Below are 20812 nucleotides of genomic sequence, written 5' to 3' on the forward strand. Positions count from 1 at the left end.
TGACGGAGAGACTGCTGAGACTCATCAAGCCCTCGGATCGCTACCCCTTCCTGCTTCTCCATGTGGGCACCAATGATACCGCCAAGAATGACCTTGAGCATATCACTGCAGACTACGTGGCTCTGGGAAGAAGGATAAAGGAGTTTGAGGCGCAAGTGGTGTTCTCGTCTATCCTCCCTGTGGCAGGAAAAGGCTGGAGTAGAGATCGTCGAATCGTGGAAATCAACGAATGGCTACGCAGATGGTGTCAGAGAGAAGGGTTTGGATTCTTTGACCATGGGATGGTCTTCCAAGAAGAAGGATTGCTAGGCAGAGACGGGCTCCACCTCACGAAGAGAGGGAAGAGCATCTTTGCAAGCAGGCTGGCTAACCTAGTGAGGAGGGCTTTAAACTAGGTTCACCAGGGGAAGAAGACCAAAGCCCCGAGGTAAGTGGGGAAGTGGGATATCGGGAGAAAGCACAAGTAGGTGAGTGCAAGAGGGGAGGGCTCCTGCCCCATACTGGGACACCAGGACGATCAGTGAGTTATCTTACATGCCTATACACAAATGCAAGAAGCCTGGGGAACAAGCAGGGAGAACCAGAAGTCCTGGCACAGTCAAGGAATTATGATGTAATTGGAATAACTGAGACTTGGTGGGATGACTCACATGATTGGAGTACTGTCATGGATGGATATAAACTGTTCAGGAAGGACAGGCAGGGCAGAAAAGGTGGGGGAGTTGCGTTGTATGTAAGAGAGCAGTATGACTGCTCAGAGCTCCAGTATGAAACTGCAGAAAAACCTGAGAGTCTCTGGATTAAATTTAGAAGTATGAACAACAAGGGTAATGTCGTGGTGGGAGTCTGCTACAGACCACCAGACCAGGGGGATGAGGTGGACGAGGCTTTCTTCCAGCAACTAACAGAAGTTGCTAGATCACAGGCCCTGGTTCTCATGGGTGACTTTAATCACCCCGATATCTGCTGGGAGAGCAATACAGCAGTGCACAGACAATCCAGGAAGTTTCTGGAAAGTGTAGGGGACAATTTCCTGGTGCAAGTGCTGGAGGAACCAACTAGGGGAAAAGTTCTTCTTGACCTGCTGCTCACAAACAGGGAAGAAATTGTAGAGGAAGCAATAGTGGATGGGAACCTGGGAGGCAGTGACCATGAGATGGTCGAGTTCAGGATCCTGACACAGGGAAGAAAGGAGAGCAGTAGAACAGAGACCCTGGACTTCAGAAAAGCAGACTTCGACTCCCTCAGGGAACTGATGGGCAAGGTCCCCTGGGAGAATAACATGACGGGGAAAGGAGTCGAGGAAAGCTGGCTGTATTTTAAAGAATCCTTATTGAGGTTGCAGGAACAAACCATCCCGATGTGTAGGAAGAAAAGTAAATATGGCAGGCGACCAGCTTGGCTCAACAGTGAAATCCTTGCTCGTCTTAAACACAAAAAACAGCTTACAAGAAGTGGAAGATTGGACAAATAACCAGGGAGGAGTATAAAAGTATTGCTCAGGCACGCAGGAGTGAAATTAGGAAGGCCAAATAACACTTGGAGTTGCAGCTAGCCGGAGATGTTAGGAGTAACAAGAAGGGTTTCTTCAGGTATGTTAGCAACAAGAAGAAAGTCAAGGAAAGTGTGGGCCCCTTGCTGAATGAGGGAGGGAACCTAGTGACAGAGGATGTGGAGAAAGCTAGTGTACTCAATGCTTTTTTTGCCTGTCTTCACAGACAAGGTCAGCTCCCAGACAGCTGCACTCTGCAGCACGGTATGGGGAGGAGGTGACCAGCTCTCTGTGGAGAAAGAAGTAGTTCGGGACTATTTAGAAAAGCTGGATGAGCACAAGTCCATGGGGCCGGATGCACTGCATCCGAGGGTGCTAAAGGAGTTGGCTGATGAGATTGCAGAGCCATTGGCCATTATCTTTGAAAAATCATGGCGATCGGGGAGGTCCCGGATGACTGGAAAAAAGCTAATGTAGTGCCCATCTTTAAAAAAGGGAAGAAGGAAGATCCAGGGAACTACAGGCCAGTCAGTCTCACCTCAGTCCCTGGAAAAATCATGGAACAAGTCCTCAAGGAATCAATTCTGAACCACTTAAAGGAGGGAAAGGTGATCAGGAACAGTCAGCATGGATTCACCAAGGGCAAGTCATGCCTGACTAACCTAATTGCCTTCTATGATGAGATAACCGGCTCTGTGGATGAGGGGAAAGCAGTGGATGTGCTATTTCTGGACTTTAGCAAAGCCTTTGATACAGTCTCCCACAGTATTCTTGCCAGCAAGTTAAAGAAGTATGGGCTGGATGAATGGACGGTAAGGTGGATAGAAAACTGGCTAGATGGTCGGGCTCAACGGGTAGTGATCAATGGTTCCATGTCTAGTTGGCAGCCGGTATCAAGTGGAGTGCCCCAAGGGTCGGTGCTGGGGCCGGTTTTGTTCAATATCTTCATTAACGATCTGGAGGATGGTGTGGACTGCACCCTTAGCAAGTTTGCAGATGGTTCTTGGCATCTCACAATAAATTATAGATGCCTGAATCAGGTAACACCCATTTGTGCCCCTACAGTGGCCAAGATGCCAAATCTAATCAACTTCTTTAATCCAGAGGCTAAGTGGTTTACTGTCTTTGACATCCATAACAGCTTTTGGACACTATCATTGGCCTGCATTTCACAGGACTGTTTTGCATTTAGTTTCCAGGGAGTCCAATATTCCTGGACACGTTTACCCCAAGGGTATAAAATTCTCCAGCTTTATTCCATGTGCAAATAAGGTGGGTACTGTTGCAATTTTTCCAAACCAACTGTTTTGTTTCGATATGTAGATAACCTGTGTTTAGCAACACAGACCAAAAAGGAGCATCTAAAAAGGCTTAATGAGCTCCTGCAAATCCTAAAGGAAGCAGGGTTAAAGTGCAATCTGGCCAAGGCACAGCTAATGGCCAATCATGTCTCTTTCTTGGGCCTCACCCTGACAAAATGGGGTAGAACCCCAGTGCAACAGAAAGTAGATGCAATCCAAACATTGCCTTTACCACAGGACCCTTTAAAATCCTTTTTGGGGTTTAACTGGGTACCACAGGGATTTCATTCCCAATTTTGCTCCCATTGCAGGTCCCTTGTACCAGCTATTAAAAAAAAAGAAAAAAAAGAAGGAAAAAAAAAAAGGTGTCTGATGGAAATGGACTGAGCAACACATGGAAGCAGTATCGCAGCTGAAACAGGCCATTGTCAAGGCTCCGGTGTTGATCACTCCAAATCCTGAGATACCCTATCATCTGAAGGTAGTGGTGAGTGTTAATGCATTAGCGGCTGTGGCGTCACAAAAAAGGCATGGGAAAGTCAAACCTGTGGCCTCTGCCTCACGTTTAATGTCATCAATTGAACTTAAGTATGACAATTGTGAAATAGGCCATACAACACTTTTCTTTTCTAATTGGCATCAGCCCAATCATATTACACTCATCGCACAATCCCCTTCAGTTCTTACTGTCCAATAGGGGAAAAGATGAGCAAGTCTCAAATGCTCGCCTAGCCCACTGGGCATTACTGCTGCAAGGGAAAAATATTGCAGTAAAACCTATTAGGACACCATCTTTGTTACCAACTGCCCTACTGTATCAAGGGGAGCCATGTGTGTGTCCCAATCTTGACCAATTGGATCTAAGGGGGGAGGAAAATCAAAAGCTTTTTCAACCATTAATCCAAAAAACACGTTCTGTTAAAAGGCATCATTTCTTTATTAATGGTTCTAGTTATTACCATCATGGTAAAACTCATACCGGATTTTTAAAAAAATGCAGAAATCAGATAAAAACATAGTGAAAGTAATTCTAGAGCTTTCAAAACCAGAAAGAGAAGGATTGCTAACAATAAATCCTTTGTACAAAAGAAATGCACCGTTAAAATCTCAGGTGTATAAAGGTTCTTGGATGGCTTTGCAGATTGACTTTGTAGGTCCTTTGCCAAGGACTCAAAGAGATAACCAATAGCTATTAGTGGTTATTGATCCTTTTTCAAAGTGAGTAGAGGCATTTCCTCTTAAAGCAGGGTTTCTCAAACAGGGGTCGCCGCTTGTGTAGGGAAAGCCCCTGGCGGGCCAGGCCGGTGTGTTTACCTGCCCTGTCCGCAGGTCTGACCGATCGCGGCTCCCACTGGCCGCGGATCACTGCTCCAAGCCAATGGGAGCTGCTGGAAGCGTCAACCAGTAAATCCCTCAGCCTGACAAAAACCAGAGAGAGAATACTTGGCAAGTTAAAGACCAAGTAATATTGTTATTTATGTTATTGTATAAATCACCACAACATGGGCTGTGTAACTGATGAATCGGACCCTTTCGAGTCATCAATAAACTCAGTTCAGCAGTGTATAAGATTAAAATAACAGGAGGCAAGTGTAATAGAGACAGAATCTATCATACTAATCAGTTAAGGTTGTATAGATCATCCAGGTCGCAGGAGCAACTTCCTCCTCAGGACTTAAGTGAACAGCATCCAACAGAATCGCGACAACTGGAGCCCAGCAAATTGCAACCATAAAATGGACATTGAGATTTACTACACCCTTATCATTGCTCTAAGGGTAAGACTGAGCCAAAATCACAAATTTGGAACTGAACTGTTACAACCCCATGAAAACAGACAACACGGTCATTCTCAATTGCCTGAGCATGTGGAACAGAACATACCAACACAAAAGAAACGGACTATTATACTCAACCCAGGACTTATCCACAGGAAGAGCGATTTACTGTTTATAATATGTATAATATAACCCAACTGTTTAATGAGACCCAACATAAAAGTAATCAGCTGATCACTTTAAACAATGATCAGCACAGGGATCAACATTAAGGAAAGGAGATTATATGCTCTGCATATGGGGAATGCATCATAAATGCAATAATTGATGCATTATGATCCTTAAGATTGGGAAAGGTTCCTAACTTAATTAAAAATGAGCAACTATTAAGTTGGCACAGTCCCAAATGTTTTCAAAAGCTAGAAAAGAAACGATCCACATGTTTGAATTCATGCCAGCATTTATCAGTGGGTGCTGTAAGAGAAATGGGATCTGTGACACCTCACCCCAACCGAGACAGTTGTTTTCTTTCTAAAGATTGTATGATAGCACAATCCTTGTATGTCTCACGTATGGTCTCGTTACCAGTACTTGATCCAAACAAGGATGTGTACAGGCAATTGGTTGCTGTCCATTCTATAGTTCACCTCGACGATGACATCTATAGGGAATGCATTAATGCACCTCCCCTGGTGGTCTATCACATTCCAACTCAGACTTGGAAAGTGCCACAGATGTTGCTCTAAAAAGGAGCCTCAGTACATCTGTAGGTGTAACGTGTTTGAAATAAACACTGTTCTGTGTGAACTGCAGGGAAAGAAAGTATAGAATTCATCATCGTCATGCCTGGTGAGACTGACCAAGTGGAAGACTCAGATGGAGAGGGTGACCTATGCTGGAAATAACCAATTTTGCGTGGTTACCAACCAAAAGAGGTACCAATGTAGTCCCTTGGAGTGTTCTGTCACAGAGCCAAATCTTTGGTTTTACTCCGAAGCAATCTACTTTGATAGAGAATTAAGTTATTTCACCTATTGCCACTTATGAAAACATTACTATTATTCAATCTGACTCAGCCTATCATCTTTATGAAGATGGTGTTAAGACTGTTCCCATAAATACGTAACCACCTACATCCTACCTGTGTGACAGGGTTCATGAGTGCAAACCACCCTGTCAAAGGGGGGCATGTAGCCTATAGGACTAACCTGCTTTTATTTATATACACATACACATACACACACACACACAGTATATATCTATCTTTTCTTATAGTTTAAATATTTGGTTTATTACAACAGGTTTATAGATTTATATTAAAGTAAGTTTGGCTGTAATGCAAGAGACCTACAGGCCATATCCTGTATGTTAAACTAAAGCAAAGTTAGCATATCTATATTAAGACCCTTTACTCAGAAAGCAAAGTTGACCTATATCTTGTTACCTAAATAGATGTGTACCCACTCCCAGTGATGAGCTGCCAAAATATTAACAACTGGTTCCCTCCTCCTCACCCCACGAGGGGGTCGTGCCCTCTCCACCCCCCCAGGACTCCTGCCCCGCCCCCCAGGACTCCTGCCCCATCCAACCTCCCACGTTCCTTGACACCCCACCCCCAGGACCCCTGCCCCATCCACCCCCCCTTCCCTGTCCCCTAACTGCCCTTTGCCACCCCATCCAACCCCTCCTCTTATTCCTGATGGCCCCCCAGGACCCCTGCCCCATCCAACCACCCCCACTCACAGTCCCGACAGCCCCAGGAACCCCTGCCCCTGACTGCCTCCCACTGCCCCATCCAACCCCTGCTCCTTCCTGACTGCCCCCCCGGGACCCTTGCCCCCATTCAATTCCCCTGTTCCCTGCCCTCTGACCACCCCGAGTCCCGACCCTAATCCACCCCCGCCCTCTATCCAACACCCCCTCCCTGCTCCCTGTCCCCCCTTACCGCACTGCCTGGAGCCGTGCCGCCCGCCCGGCTGGAGTCGGGGTCGGGGCCGGAGACACGCGGCGCCTAGAGCCCTCCTCGTGCCCCCTGCCCCAGCTCACCTGCAGGAAGCTGCTGCTTCCTTCTCAGCCCTCCCAGGCTTCCCGCGCTAACAGCTGATTGGCGGGAAGCCCGGAGGGGGAGCCTTCAGGGGAGGAGGCAGAGGCAGAGCTGGAGCCAGGTGAGCTGGGGCCGGGGGCAGGGCAGGACAGGGAGTTGCTGGAGCTTTTGTTAAATTTAAAAGCCCTTTACAACCAGTTCTAAAAGGGTTTCTAAATTTAACAACTGGTTCCCGCGAACCGGTGGGAACCGGCTCCAGCTCACCACTGCCCACTCCTATGTCTATGACCTTTTATCTAGACCAATAGACAATGGAGAATGGCATAGGGGGGGTTTCAATGTTGTACCCACAAACTTAACAAGTACACCACAAGAGACTGATGTGCATACATACCTGTCATCAGTACGCACATACATATTAGCCTATGGGGTAAGCGCACCATAACATTTTCTGTGGGGAGGAATAAAATTTGGGCATAAGAGAAAGGATTTCCATCACTTTGCCCTATAAAAGAGGTGACCCACCTCAATAGAGTACTCAATTCGCACTTACTCCAGTTCTCATTTTCTCTATTCTCACTTACTTCCTCCACTCTCTCTATTCTATCTACAATGACTGCTACTATTCGTAGGCTGTACTTGTTCTTTTTAAACTTTAAGTTCCAGGCTAAGCTTGGTTTCCCTAAGTTTTATTCTTAGTTTATTAGGTTTTGATTGAAGTTTAAGTTAGTCAAGTAAACCCTACTCAGCTTTGACAGCTCGTAGCATTTTCTAAGCACTGCATCCCTCATTCAAGAATTGAGAAACCTGAACCACAAGACTGTTCCTGTGTCTCTTACCACCAGGTTATCAAGGAAGGGTGTGAGTATATTAATCAAAGCTTTGTTGCATATAATACTATATTATCATATATATCTTCTGAATAGCAGTAATGCATTTGTAACTTTGGGTATTTTACCATTTACTTACTATTATTGATTTTTTAAAAAGTCTTTAAGACTATATCTGTCTCAGTGTAAGCTTCCTGTCATACCCCCGAGGATCCTTTATAAATTCTGTGGAGCCTGATTCAGGACAAGAGCTTTTATCTTCTGATCAAACAGACTGGCGAGCCTAAAACCCATACTATGAATATTAATGATAATAATAATTATTAATATTATGATTAAAATCAAATAAAATTAAATAAATAAATTAAATTCCCATATTCTCCAAATTAATACTATCAGTACACCCTAAATCAGGCTACACCTGTCATGGTGGACAGCCATAATCTGGAAGCCAGGTGCAGACTTACACACCTGGAACCCAGCAGAGCCAGAACAGCTGGGGGCAGAAATTCCCTAGTTTTCCCAAGAAATAACTGAGGACCTAAGCCCTAGTTGTGCCGTTAGGTGGAAGATACCCTGGTAGCGTTTCCCCAGGTGCAGAACGGCCTTTCCAGCTGACAGAGCCTCGGGATGTTCTAACCTGGCTAATCAAGGATCTAATGCCCCAATTTCCAGAGGTGCTGCCCCTGAAGCCCGGGGGAACGGCAGACACCACAAAGATCATTAGCTTGGCTCACCTCGGCTGTCCATTCTGCCACAGTACCTGTGCTCTAGCAGAGACAATGCCCTCCTGAGTCGATGGGGAGAGGCCAAGGGGTCTAGTGGTTAGAGCAGGGTTAGAACTCTGACAATTGAGCCACTGTGGGCAAACCACAATGTTCTCTGTGCCTCAGTTTCACCACCAGCTGCTCTCTCCCTCCCAGGAGTGTAGGGGCAGGTTAGCCCATGGGCTCGGCTACACATACACTTAGTTCACAGCAAGCTGGGATGCGAATCTACCCCACACTAGCCTGCTGCGAGCAAAGTGTCCGTGTGGACCCTGCGGCCTCACACCTGCAGTTCCCTAGTTCGCTTTAAATCTACCCCGCTTTCCAATGGGCCATGCTTTGGAGTTGTAACACGCTGCTTCAGGGGCCAGTCCTGCTCCCAGGGCAGGGAACGTGCTTCTGGGTTCCACAGGTTATTTCCCCTTCAAACTGTCCTCTCAGGTTTATCCTAAACATCTTGAGACATCAGACAGTGTGTTAGATCCCTAGTCAAGGGTGACAGGTTCCTTATCCAGCCCTGACGGTCCCTGTCCAGCCACCCCCCCAAGCCCTGCCAAACACACCATCCAACATCGGGTGTTCACCGTTCCATGCCTCAGTTTCCCCACTTGCACAATGGAGATAACAATATCAACCTGATTTGTAAAGCGCTTTGATAACTATGGATAGAAAGGGCAATAAGAGAGCTGGGTGTTGATATTAAATATATATTTGGGGCCTACAAAAATATTCACTAATCATATTTTGTTTCCTGCCACACCTGTGTTTTCATGAGACTCTTGCCATGTTAATGAACTGAGTGAGACATCAGGGAGGACGTCTGATCTGTCCAAGGCTCAGGGAGAATTTGGTTAGAACACTCTGAATTAGGTGCTCAAATCTCAACATGCTGGAGGTAGCGTGGCCTAGTGGATAGAGCACTGGGCTGGGACTCAGAAGACTTCAGTTCTACTCATGGCTCTGCCCACTGACCAGCTGGGTGGCCATGGACAAGTCACTTCCCCGCACGGTGCCTCAGTTTCCCCATCTATACAAAGGGCCATAATGATCCTGACCGGGAAGGGCCAGCTACCAGTACCAGCAGCTCCATCAATGTGCTGTAGACACAGCTGCTCTGCAGGCTGGCAGGGACCGGGTGTAGTGACAAAGCCCTGCAATACTGGACTACCCCCGGCCGTGTTCAGTTCCTGCCAGCCCATAAGGTTTCACACCATTTGGGGCATTTGATTAAAACATAGAAATCTGCCAAGTGGCTAAACCCTCAGCTAGTGGCCAAGCTGGCCCAATGGCGAGGGCAAAGCTGGGAGTCACAGCAGCCGAGTCTCTGGGCTCGTGAGCACAGTTGGCCCCTCACGCCCCTCGCTGCCCTGTGCTGAGAGCGTGGCTGGGTGACGTGCCTCTGACGCTCAGCCCAGTGCCCCACACACACCCCCATTCAGAGGAGCTATCAATGGCACTTCTATGACGCCCATGACAGTAGTATCTGATCACCTCCCAATCTTTACCCTCACATTCCCGCTGTGGAAGGCAGGGCTATTATCCCCATGGTACAGATGGGAACCAAGGCCAGAGAGACTAAGGGACTCACCCAAGGGCACACCAGGAGTCTGTGGCAGAGCAGGGATTTGAACCCAGTTCTCCCAAGTCAGCGCCCTAACCACTGGGCCATCCTTCCTCGGGATGGGAAAGGCTGTGAGCAGGAGAACACTGATGTTTGCTCTCCAAACCTCAGTAGCTCTGGTTCAGGGGTACATGACCCAAAGCTGGGACCCAGCTGTTGAGACTGGGACACCCTCTCCTCCCGCAGAGTCTCCAGGTGACACCGGTGCCGTCAGTGGGGAGCCACCTGCGCTGGGAAACTTGCAGATCGGGAAGCGAGGGTTTGAGGAATGGTTATAATGAACGTGAGCAGCCCCACTGAGCGGGCAGCTGGCCTTCACCTTCAGGGACGTCTCTTTCCCCCCGTTAAGGCCAGTACTTCCAAAAGGGGCCTCGATTCCCGGGTGCCCAACCTCACCCACCTAACCCTTGATTTGCGGGGATGCTGAGCCACCATCACTTCAACTGCAGCCAATGGGAGCTGCAGGTGCTCAGCACTTGGGAAGCATCAGGCCCACGGTGCTGAAAGTCAGGCACTCGGAATGAGAGGCCGCTTCTGGGAATGTTGCCCTGTGGGCCTTGCCCGCTTTCCCAAAGCACCCTTGGCAGAGCTGCATTTCCTGGCTCCATTCTGGCTTTAAGACCAGGCTGTCCGGTTTGCAGCAGCCCAAACTGGGCTAGACTGGATGCTCCTTGTAAAGCAGTGCTAGCAAGGAGCCTGGAGAAATCCCAGAGACATCTACCCTATTCCCACAGCCCTGCCATGGTCCCCAGCCCTGTCTCCCCCGCCACTCGCTGGCATTCTCGTCCCGGCAGAGCTCCGGAGCCGCTCTCCTTACCTGCGGGAGGGCAGAGTTGAGTTGCCTCTGCAGCTGGTCTCGCTCATGCCCGGTCTCCTGTAACCGACTCTGGGTCAAGGCCAGAGTCTCCCGGGTCTCCCGTAGCGTTTCCAGCAGCTTGTCTCGCTCGTCCAGCATGTTCACCATTAGCTGCTCAAAGTTGGCCTCCGAGTCGGGGCCCTGCTGGGACCCCAGGGGGTCGCCCTCGTTGATGGTGGGCATCACCTCGCACATCATGGTGGTGGCCCGTTTCAGCACACGCCAGTCTCCAGAGAGGCCAATGCGCCTCGCCTAGGGGTTTGCTTTGACGGCCTCCTCGGGGTCTCTCTTGGGGCTGTAGATCTGTCAGACAGCAGATCACATCGCTATAGCCGCCCGCAGCCCATTGCGGTGATCGTCAGAGACAGGCAGCTTGGGACAGGGTGCAGGCTCCCCCATGCCCACTCTCACCTCGCAGCCCCGAGTCATTGGTTAAGCTGAAGCTTGCATTGCTGAGATCAGCGTTTCCTGCTCCATGGGCTACCCGGCGTCCTTTAAACCAATAAGGACCCCGAAGAGACGACCGCCTCTGGCTCTCTGCGGTTCATTCCAATCAGCCACCCAGACAGCTTCATAGCCCACGGGTGAGCGGATCCCATCTGACGCAGCACATGGGTGCCAGAGCACAGCAAAGCCATGGGCTCAGAGAGGAACGCAGTGTCCTGCCAGCATGCACCCCTTCAGGGACCCGGCACAGCCAGCGGCACTAGGAGGGGCTGGGGGACGTTTCACCTGCCTGAACATGGTGAACGAGAATCAGTCAGTTGGAATAAATGGAGGCCAAGCGATGCACTTTGCAGAGATACTCCCCAGGCCTCTGCCCCACGGAGCTGCGCTCGTGATCCAGGTCTGTGACCTACGGGAAAGGAGACACAGTGAAACACTTCCCACCTGCGTGCCGCTGCTTCCCAGGTTCCTACCCGCCCCACGGGCTGGGATCTGCCAGCACACCCCTTCACAAACATCCAGCCAGCACCGAGGAGCAGCATCAGCCCCTCCAGACAGCAGGGGAGCCAAATTAGATTCCCACTTATAGAACTGGAGCACCTAGGAGCCCCCGTCCCAGATCAGGACCCCATTACACTAGGTACTGTACATTAAGCTTCTCCACCCCCACAAGCGGGTGCTAGTGAACAGCCCTCCCGGCAGCCTCCCTCCAAGGTCTCTAGCCTGCATCCTTATCTGCAGTGGGATCTTTGTGCAGGCCTTGTAGGGTAGGTCAGGACTCAGGAACCTGCTGGCCTGCAGGAGGCCAGCGGCATGGCTCCGTTCTCTCCTGCGCTGGCCCAGGGAACATCACCTACCAGCTGCTCCCCGCTGCGACTGGACTCACAAACATCTGGGGAGGCGTGTGTAAATACTGCACTAAACCAAATCTACGCACACAGGCATCATGGGACCGTCCCACACACCAGCCCAACCTTCGTACGAGTCTCTAAAGTACCAGGCTATGGGGGAGGGGGAATCTCCCCAGAGTACCAGGCCACGAAGGGGAGAAAATTTCCCCAGAGAAACAGACCATTTTACCCCATTTCTCCCTCAGATGAAGTGCAGCAGAGGAAAATAGATCCCAGAGAGGAGCTGGAAGGCAGGGTGCTGCCGACCCCACCTTCAGGATGCAGCATGTACCTTGCCGGTGTCTGCGTGCTGGCCGGACTACCCCAGGTCTGGGCAGGGCCCGCTTGCTCCCAGGGGCTGCAGAATTGGAGCTGCTCCAATGCAGTTGTCTCTAGCTCCAGCAGCAGGCTGTGCTCATGCTCGGTGACACTGGGAAGCTGGGGCTCCCGGCCCAGTGATCAGCCGGATAATTTCCTCTGATTGTCAGGACTCTTTCCCTGTCTCCTGCCTGCCTCCCCCCGCCTCTCCTAGCAGCTGGCAGGAGTGCACTGGCAGGGGCTTGCAGCCACGTGGCTGCCAGGCCAAATATAGCAATGATTCAGAAAGGGCGATTTGGCGAGCAGCATCTCCAGCCCTGCTCGGGGCAGGTGCCTCCCCCGGCCGTACACCAGCTGGGAGAGCTGGAGGCGGGCACCCACCTGGGGTCTGCAAATCTGAGAGCCAATCCCTCGCTTCTCTGAAAACCCAGATGCAGAGGGACTCTCTGCACCCCTCTCTGATGCACCCCTCGTGCGCTGCTCTGAAACCACGGTGGGGGGCGGGGTTCCTGGCTCGCAGACTGCAATAAAGCCACAGCATTGCCACTGGCTTCAATGGGACTGCCAGGAGAGTGAGATCAGAGTCTGGCCCTGAGCATACAAAGGGCTACGAGAGAGGGTGAAGCCGCTCCTTCCTTAGCAACCCTTGGAGCCAGGGCCAGGAAATCAGCAGAGGAGACAGAGCTGCACCTGCCAGCTGGTGACGTGTGTCATCCCGGCTCAGACCAATGGCCCATCCAGCCCAGGACCCTGCTGATGGGCTGCAGCAGTGCCGGGCAAGGTGAACACCCCTGCTCCCAAGGTGTCTGCATTTACTCAATGTTCTGCGGAGCCAGGGGGGCTGTGGACTGGTCACCGTTAAGCAGCGGTCCTGTCCTACATCTGTCCAGCTGCTGCTGGAGCAGTCCAGAGAGTTGCTCAGGCCACTTGGTCATAACGCCACTGAAATGTGACCCGTTGCCCCTCCGTCCAAACCAAGGGACGGCCGGGCCGAATTTCAGTGTGTGACACTGTGAGCTCACCCTGAGATTTGGTCCAGCCGCACCTCTGTCCTGCCAGAGGGGCAGCCAGGCCGAAAGGTGCTGTGACCTAGCGCACTGCAAATCTTTCCTGGCCCATGGCACACAGGGGCGTCACCAAGACCTTGATTCCTAGCAGCATGGGCTTGTGCACAGAGTGGGTAAAAGAGGGGACACTCTCAAAAGGGATGAATGGAGACAGGGTCCCTGCCAGGGTTGCGGGGGGGGAAGGGCACCAGAACTTACCCACTCCTCCAAGAAACATCTGACCTGGCACCACTGATGAGCTGATTCAGAGCATAGAGAAAGCCCCTATAATGCTGCTATAGCTACCTAAAGTGTCATGTAATGCAGCACATGGGGTAAATTCCCCTCTGGACCCCAAGACAGGCAGTTACAGCCAAAAGCTTGGATTTTCACTCACTCCTGGTCCCGCACAGTGGGCCTCAGTTACTTTCATCCAACAGACCCCTTTGCACAAGAGAGATCAATGGGACATCAGAACTGCCTGGCAGGATGAGACCAGGGGTCCATCTAGTCTACAACTTTGTCTCTGGGCATGGCCAAGACCAGCTGTTTCAGAGAAAGGTGCATGGAACCCCCTAGTGGAGAATTATGTTGTAACCTGCCACTAGCAAGAATTTCTTCCTGATCCCTGGAAGTTAACAATTGGATTATGCCCTGAAGCAGGAGGGTTGATAACTCTTCTGATTCTTGTATCCTGCCTAACATAGCTGGGGTGTTCTCATTATCCACAGAAACATCCAATCCCCTACTAAGCGATTCGTTTCTATGATATCTTGTGGCAAGGAGTTCCACAAGTTAGTGACGTGCTTCGTGACGTTCATCAGGGTCGAGTGTGCTGTTTTTCTTATTACATGGAGAATCCCCTTGTTCTTGACGCTTCCCCCCTCTCCGCTGTTGTGGCCGCACCCCCCGCAGCTACCGGCGACTTCCCTCCAGCCCGGGGATCACTTCAGCCCGCCCCGCGAGGCGACGAGACCGGTGTAGGCGGAGGGACCAGGGAGTGGCTGGATCCAGAAGTGGCCCCTGGGGCAGCTGATCAGTCAGGCTGCTGATCAAGCCAATGCTGCTCATCTGTGTGTGTTGCTCAGGAGATCCCCACTGACCGTCAGCGTGGGCTCGCTGCCAGCCGGGCGGTGGGGGAGTGGGTGGGTGGGCCCCCCCCCCCACCCTGCCCCCCCCCACCCCCAGCCCTCCCCTCACCCACCCCCTGCACCCCCTGGCCTGACCTGCCTGAGCCCGCCTAGTGGCCTGCCCCGCCTCCGGGCCTGGGCCTTCCTACTGCCTTTACTTGGGCCCCCCCCCCCCAGCTAAAGGGCCTGAGCCACCTTGTACTGTTCCTGCCTGGGCCAAGCTGAGCCCGGGGCCTCCTCCCCCCTGATAATTTTGCTGTTGTTTTGCAGCCTGAGCAGCAGAAGGCCTGAGCCTTAACCTCTCTTTGGCTGTCTGCTTGACTTCAAAGCGCTCCCAGCGCTAAGTGTAGTCAAAGCGCCAGCGCTGGGAGAGAGCTCTCCCAGCGCTGTCCGTACTTCACCTCCCTGTGGGGAATAACGTACACCCTGCTGCAGCGCTGCAAATTTGCAAGTGTAGCCATGGCCTGAGAGTGTTGTTCAGCCTTAAAGGAACAGGGCAGAACCCATGTAAGAACCACAGGCCGGTGTGGCTCCCCTCCTCCCCGTGGAAGGTTGAGCCCCGGACCCTCACATTTACACAGCTGAACCAACATTAACCAAAAAGCAGCAAATTGATCCCAAGGGGGAAAAAATGGGTGATAAAATGTAGCTCCGATCCTGGCCTAGCCTCACTCTCCCTGCAGAGGCCTGGGGCTTTAATGGGGCAGAGAGCCTGAAACGCCCTGTGACATCAGGTATTCAGCACTTCTCTGCACTTAGCCCTGAGTAAATAGCTTGGCGGTGCCCTAGAGCCCGAAATCAATAGCTCCTGCACCATTAGCCCAGAGAGGAGGCAATTTGAGAGGGCAGGCCCTGCATCCTATGCCCACCCGTTCCAATCAAACAGTCCTACACTGGCAGCGGTCCTAAATGACTCTTCCCCGCCACCGCCAATGCTCTGTCCTTCCTCCGGATGCTGCTCTCGGCACAGGCATGGGAACTAAGGGTGTGTGGGGGGGGGGTGCTGCAGCACCCCCAGGTTTTGGGGGGGGTCCCGGCTGCTGGCCCTGCGCCCGGGACTCTACACCCACCCCCAGCCTCAACCCCCTTATCCTGTCTGTGTCCCCCCTCCCAAAACCACAGCCCTGCTCCCAGCCCCAGCTCTAGGGGGAGCGGAGGGCGCGGACAGGGGCAAGGGGGGCGCAGCTCAGCACCCCCACTCTAAAAACTGTTCCAACGCCACTGGCTCTCAGCCTCCTCCACCTATAGGAAACAGCCTCTCACCCTGTCCCATCCCACTGGCCTCCTCCACACTGCACCTACAACTGCATCACTGCCCCCTCTGCCAGCAGCACAGTGCAAGGTCACAAGCAGGGGCGCTGGAACAATTTGTATAGTCGGGGTGCTGAGTGCCATTGATCAAACTGCAAACCCTGGATATCATGGAAAGCCCTTCAAGCCAGGGGGTGTGGCAGCCCCCCAGCACCGCTAGTGCAAGCACCTATGGCCATGAGGGGTGTCAGGAGCAAAGACTAATAAGGGATAGCAGGTTGGGCTTTTAGGTTGACTAACTGGTGTCCACCCAAACCCACCTAGCTTATGGAAAGACACGTGACTGTCTTTTTACACATCTTATTAGAAACACTTCAAAATGAATCCAAGATGGCACAGCATCAAAGCGGAGCTAGTCTTAATACCGTTCAACTAAACTACCAATAAGCAATACAACCAGCAAATCAACAAGCCAGTCTCAATATTGGTTTGGCATTAAGCCATCAAATTAGTTAAATCGAATGAATACTAAAAATAGCCAACCCTTCAAAAACTCTAAAGCAGATTCTAAGGTGGTGGTTTTCCATTTGACTCCAACTAAAGAATTCAATCACATCTATAGTTTGAATCCAGTTAAGTAGCTTAATACAGAAACCAATTTTTTATCCAATACCTGGAACACAACCTCAGAGTCAATTATAAAGCTTCCTTCATAGAATTCAACTCATGCAGCAGCTAACCCTTTCCTCCCCCAACAGAGAGATTATAACGCAGACGTGAACAGAACATCCACGAGAAGCAGAAGTTTGACAACTTTTTATCTAGCAGAAATGACAGGTGACAATTTAAAATCTCTCAGAACTTTTAAACACAGAACACAGTGATACATTCATGGCACACACACACACTCTCTCTCTCTCTCTCGGGTTGCCAGATGTCCAGTTTCTGACTGGAACACCCAGTCGAAAAGCGACCCTGGTGGCTCCGGTCAGCACCGCTGACTGGGCCGTTAAAAGTCTGGGTGGCCCAGGGCTGGCAGGCTCCCTACCCAGCTTCGTGTGGCTCCCGGACACAGCCAGCATGCCCCTCCGGCTCCTAGGCGTCGGGGCGGCCACAGGGGCTCTGCGTGCCACCCCCGCCATGAGTGCTGGCTCCACAGCTACCATTGGCTGAGAATCCCATTGGCCTGCGGGCACAGGGAGCATGCAGAAACTCCTGGCCATGTCTCCACCTAGGAGCCGGAGGGACATGCTGGCAGCTTCTGGGAGCCGCGTGAGGTAAGTGCTGCCCGAAGCCCACACCCTGAACCCCTTCCCATGCCTCACTCTCTGCCCCAGCTTGGAATCCATTCCCACACCCAAACTCCATCCCAGAGCCCACACCCTGCACCCCAACCCACTGCCCCAGCCGGGAGCCCCCTCCTACACACCAAACCCCTCATCCCCAGCCCCACCCCACAGCCCACACCCACATCCCCCCCACTTCCCAACCCCCTGCCCCAGCCCAGAGCCCCTCCAAAACCCTGAACCCCTCATTTCTGGGCCCACCCCAGAGCTTGCACCCCTAGCCCAGAGTCCATACTCCCTCCTACACCCCAACCCCCTGCCTCAACCCGGAGCCTCCTTCCACACTCCAAACCCCTTGGCACAACCCTCCAGCCTGGAGCCCCCTCCTGCCCCTCATTTTTGGCCCCACCCCAAAGCCCACAACCCCTCCCACACTCCAACCCCCCTCCCCCAGCCAGGTGAAAATGAGTGAGTGATTGAGGGTGGGGCAGAGTGAGCAACCAAGGAAGGGAGGATGGAATGAACGGGGGGGGCAGGGCCTCCGAGAAGAGGCAGAGCAGGGGGCGGCACAAGGATGTTCAGTTTTGTGGGATTAGAAAGTTGGACACACACACACACACACACACACACACACACACACACACACACACACACCATTTCTTTAAGAAGTTGTAAGTATGATAAATGTGTTAGGTAATAAAAAACTGCTCCACAGATTCCGAGGCCAGAAGGGACCATTGTGATCATCTAATCTGACCTCTTGCATAGCACCAGCCAGAGACCACTGGATCGTTTTATGCCTTTCTGCTAGTCTGAAGAGCTCATAATTCAATATATGAGCCCCGTGAAGATACCTATACTCAAGTCACCCTGAACCTTCTCTTTGTTAAAGCAAATAGGTTGAGCTCTCTGAGTTTCTCACTCTAAGGCAGGTTTTCTAATCCCTTAACCATTCTCGCGACTCTTCTCTGACCCCTCTTCCAATTGATCAACATCCTTCCTGACCTGTGAACACCAGAACTTTGTTCTTAGATAGAGACATTTACATTTAGCTATATTAAAACACCTCTTGTTTGCTGGCACTCAGTTTACTAAGTGATCCAGATCGTTCTGTGCCAGTGACCTGTTCTCTTCATTATTTACCACTCCCAAATTTTTGTGTCATCTGCAAACTTTATCAGTGATATTTTATGTTTTTTTCCAGGTCACAGATAAAAATATTTAATAGTGTAAGGCCAAGAACCGATCCCTGCGGGGACCTCCCTGGAAACCGACCGACCTCCTCAGTGACGATTCCCCATTTACAATTACATTTTGAAACCTATCAGTTAGCCAGTTTTGAATCCAGCGATGATTGATGTCATAAGTAAATGTAACAAGAAATCTTGGTGATTTGCATTGTTCCTTGGTGTAACTGCTAAGCCTCACCCATAGCATATGACAATTGCTTGCAGGCCTGTATCGGTGTGTTCAGTACACACCTAGATCTTCTGCTGCATCTACACACAACCGAAGAACTGTTGATCGAATACTGATGTGGGCCTCGGTGAATTAATAAAGTGTTGATAGGTTAAGAGTAACCAAGTGTCCAGATCTGAGAAATACGGTCCAAGATCATTGTAAAAGTTGACCTGAAATGAATCTAGCATTAACTTAGTAAGCAAATGCTCCCAGGACTCAATATAAGGGGTTCTCCTATTCAATTCCATTCTAATATTGGCTAGAACACGTATCCAATTGCAAATCTAGTTTGTTAGATTTCAGCTTTAAAAATCTATCTTGCCCCCCATGGAGAATTAATCAAACTGACCATCCACCCTTTCACACTGACAAAATTTGATGCAAAAATCCAACAGAAATAGCTGACTGGAAAAACCAGTCACTCAATATCCATGAGCAACATTAAAAATAACTTGGGTTCGTTTTCATCATGTGCACCTTCCTTCTGAGAAATGAGGCATTTTACAGTCATTTTCCTCTTTTGGAACTAGTCCATTGGTTAAGTAGCTTATTTTCTGGAATCTTCATCTTCATAGAGAAAAGTTACTTTAAAGCCTATTCAGATGAAACCATTTAAGAAATAGACTCATAGACTTTAAGGTCAGAAGGGACCATCATGATCGTCTAGTCTGACCACCTGCACGTCACAGCCACAGAACCTCGCCCACTCACTCCTGTAACAGACCCCTAACCTCTGGCTGGATTACTGAACTCAAACCATGATTTAAAGACGTCAAGTTACAGAAAATCCACCATTGACCCTAGTTTAAACCTGCAACTGACCTATGCCCCATGCTGCAGGGGAAGGCAAAAAACGCTGAAGGTCTCTGCCACTCTGATCTGGGGGAAAATTCCTTCCCAACCCCAAATATGGCGATCAGTTACACCCAGAGTATGTGGGCAAGACCCAGCAGCCAGACACCTGGGAAGGAATTCTCTGTTGTAACTCAGAGCCCTTCTCATCCAGTGCCCCACCACTAGCCGTTGGAGATATTTGCTGCTAGCAGTCAAAGATTGGCTCCATGCCATTGCTGTGTCTCATCACATCATCCCTTCCATAAACTTATCAAGCTCAGCCTTGAACCCAGTTAGGTTTTTTGTGCCCACTGTTCCTATAGGGTCTGTATTCCCACAGATGTTTTATCTCTCATAGCCACATCCTCTGGTTTTCAGTACCAGGTTCTCCAGTGTATAGCACTGCTTGGGAGTAAGATGCCCATAGGCGGGGGAAGCCAATGAGCAAGGAGAGGCCAGCTGTTTCTGTCCCAGTTAAATGGGGAATGCTTAGGCCATCTATTCACACACAGGAGAGGAGAACATGGAGCCAGGCAGCTCTCCCGCATCTTGGCCGGAGCAAAACAACAGCTGTTTCTTTAACGTTCATCTGCTCCTAATAAGCAGCTCCAGCACTAAGCATCAACTTCCACCATGCAAGAAGAGTCACACCCGCCAGCCCCAATGACCTGTGCTCTTGAGAGAGTCCAGGCTTTCCCTGGGAGCTATGGCTAAGGCGGTGAGTCTGTCAAGGAGGTCATGGATTCCGTGACTTTCTGGGACCTCCGGGACTTCTGCAGTGGCTGGTGCCCTGGGGCCACCTGAGCAGCTTGGGCAGCCCCTGGGCCTGCCACACTGGCTGCTGCTGGGGAAGTTTCGGGCTACCCCACGCCTCCCCGCTCTCCCCTGAGCACTAGTGGTGGTCCCAGGCTGCATGCCGCCACCCCCCATCAGCACCAGCAGTGCCCCTGGGCCGCCCCCTGCCCCAGAGCACCCGTGGTGTGCCCGGAGCCCCCAAGTTTTAGCCAGGGGTATATAGTACAAGTCATGGACAGGACACGGGCTGTGAATTTTTGTTTATTGCCTGTGACTTTTATTAAAAATACCCATGACTAAATCTTAGCCTTAGCTGCGAGTTATGGTCCCGGAAGCAAGTAAGTAAAAAAGAGAAGCAGCCACATGTCCCCATGGCAGCAATCTAGGCTGACTGACCCTTTCTCAAGGCAGCTGCCAGTCAGGGGAAAAGCCCAGGAGATTGTCCCCCGAAATGCGCCCACTGCAGTTGGAAGGATTTGCTATGAAATTGCTTAAAATCATTTGAAATCAGTGGACTATTTCCGGACTCTATGCTAACAGCCCCCCAGGTGTAATGCTAAGTTAAATGGTGAAAGCAGGCACCTGGGTGGGCCCGCTACTCCCCCACCTCCTTCCAGGAGCCCAGCAAATGAGTGCCTGACCCCAACACATCAATCAAAGGCTAT

The 20812-nt window shown here is 50.9% G+C and overlaps 1 protein-coding gene across 1 annotated transcript in view; it reads right to left on the reverse strand.

Moving 5' to 3' along the window:
• The window catches only part of PPFIA4 (PTPRF interacting protein alpha 4), a 190259-nt gene that overhangs the window by 107725 nt on the left and 61722 nt on the right, over nt 1-20812 (reverse strand). Inside the window, exon 2 of the mRNA XM_039537315.1 lies at nt 10651-11545. Within this exon, the coding sequence (XP_039393249.1) occupies nt 10651-10887 (237 nt within the window). The 5' untranslated portion in view covers nt 10888-11545. The remainder of the gene's footprint in view (nt 1-10650; nt 11546-20812) is intronic.

This window comes from Mauremys reevesii, linkage group 4 (assembly GCF_016161935.1).
Source record: "Mauremys reevesii isolate NIE-2019 linkage group 4, ASM1616193v1, whole genome shotgun sequence".
Taxonomy (NCBI): Eukaryota; Metazoa; Chordata; order Testudines; family Geoemydidae; genus Mauremys; species Mauremys reevesii.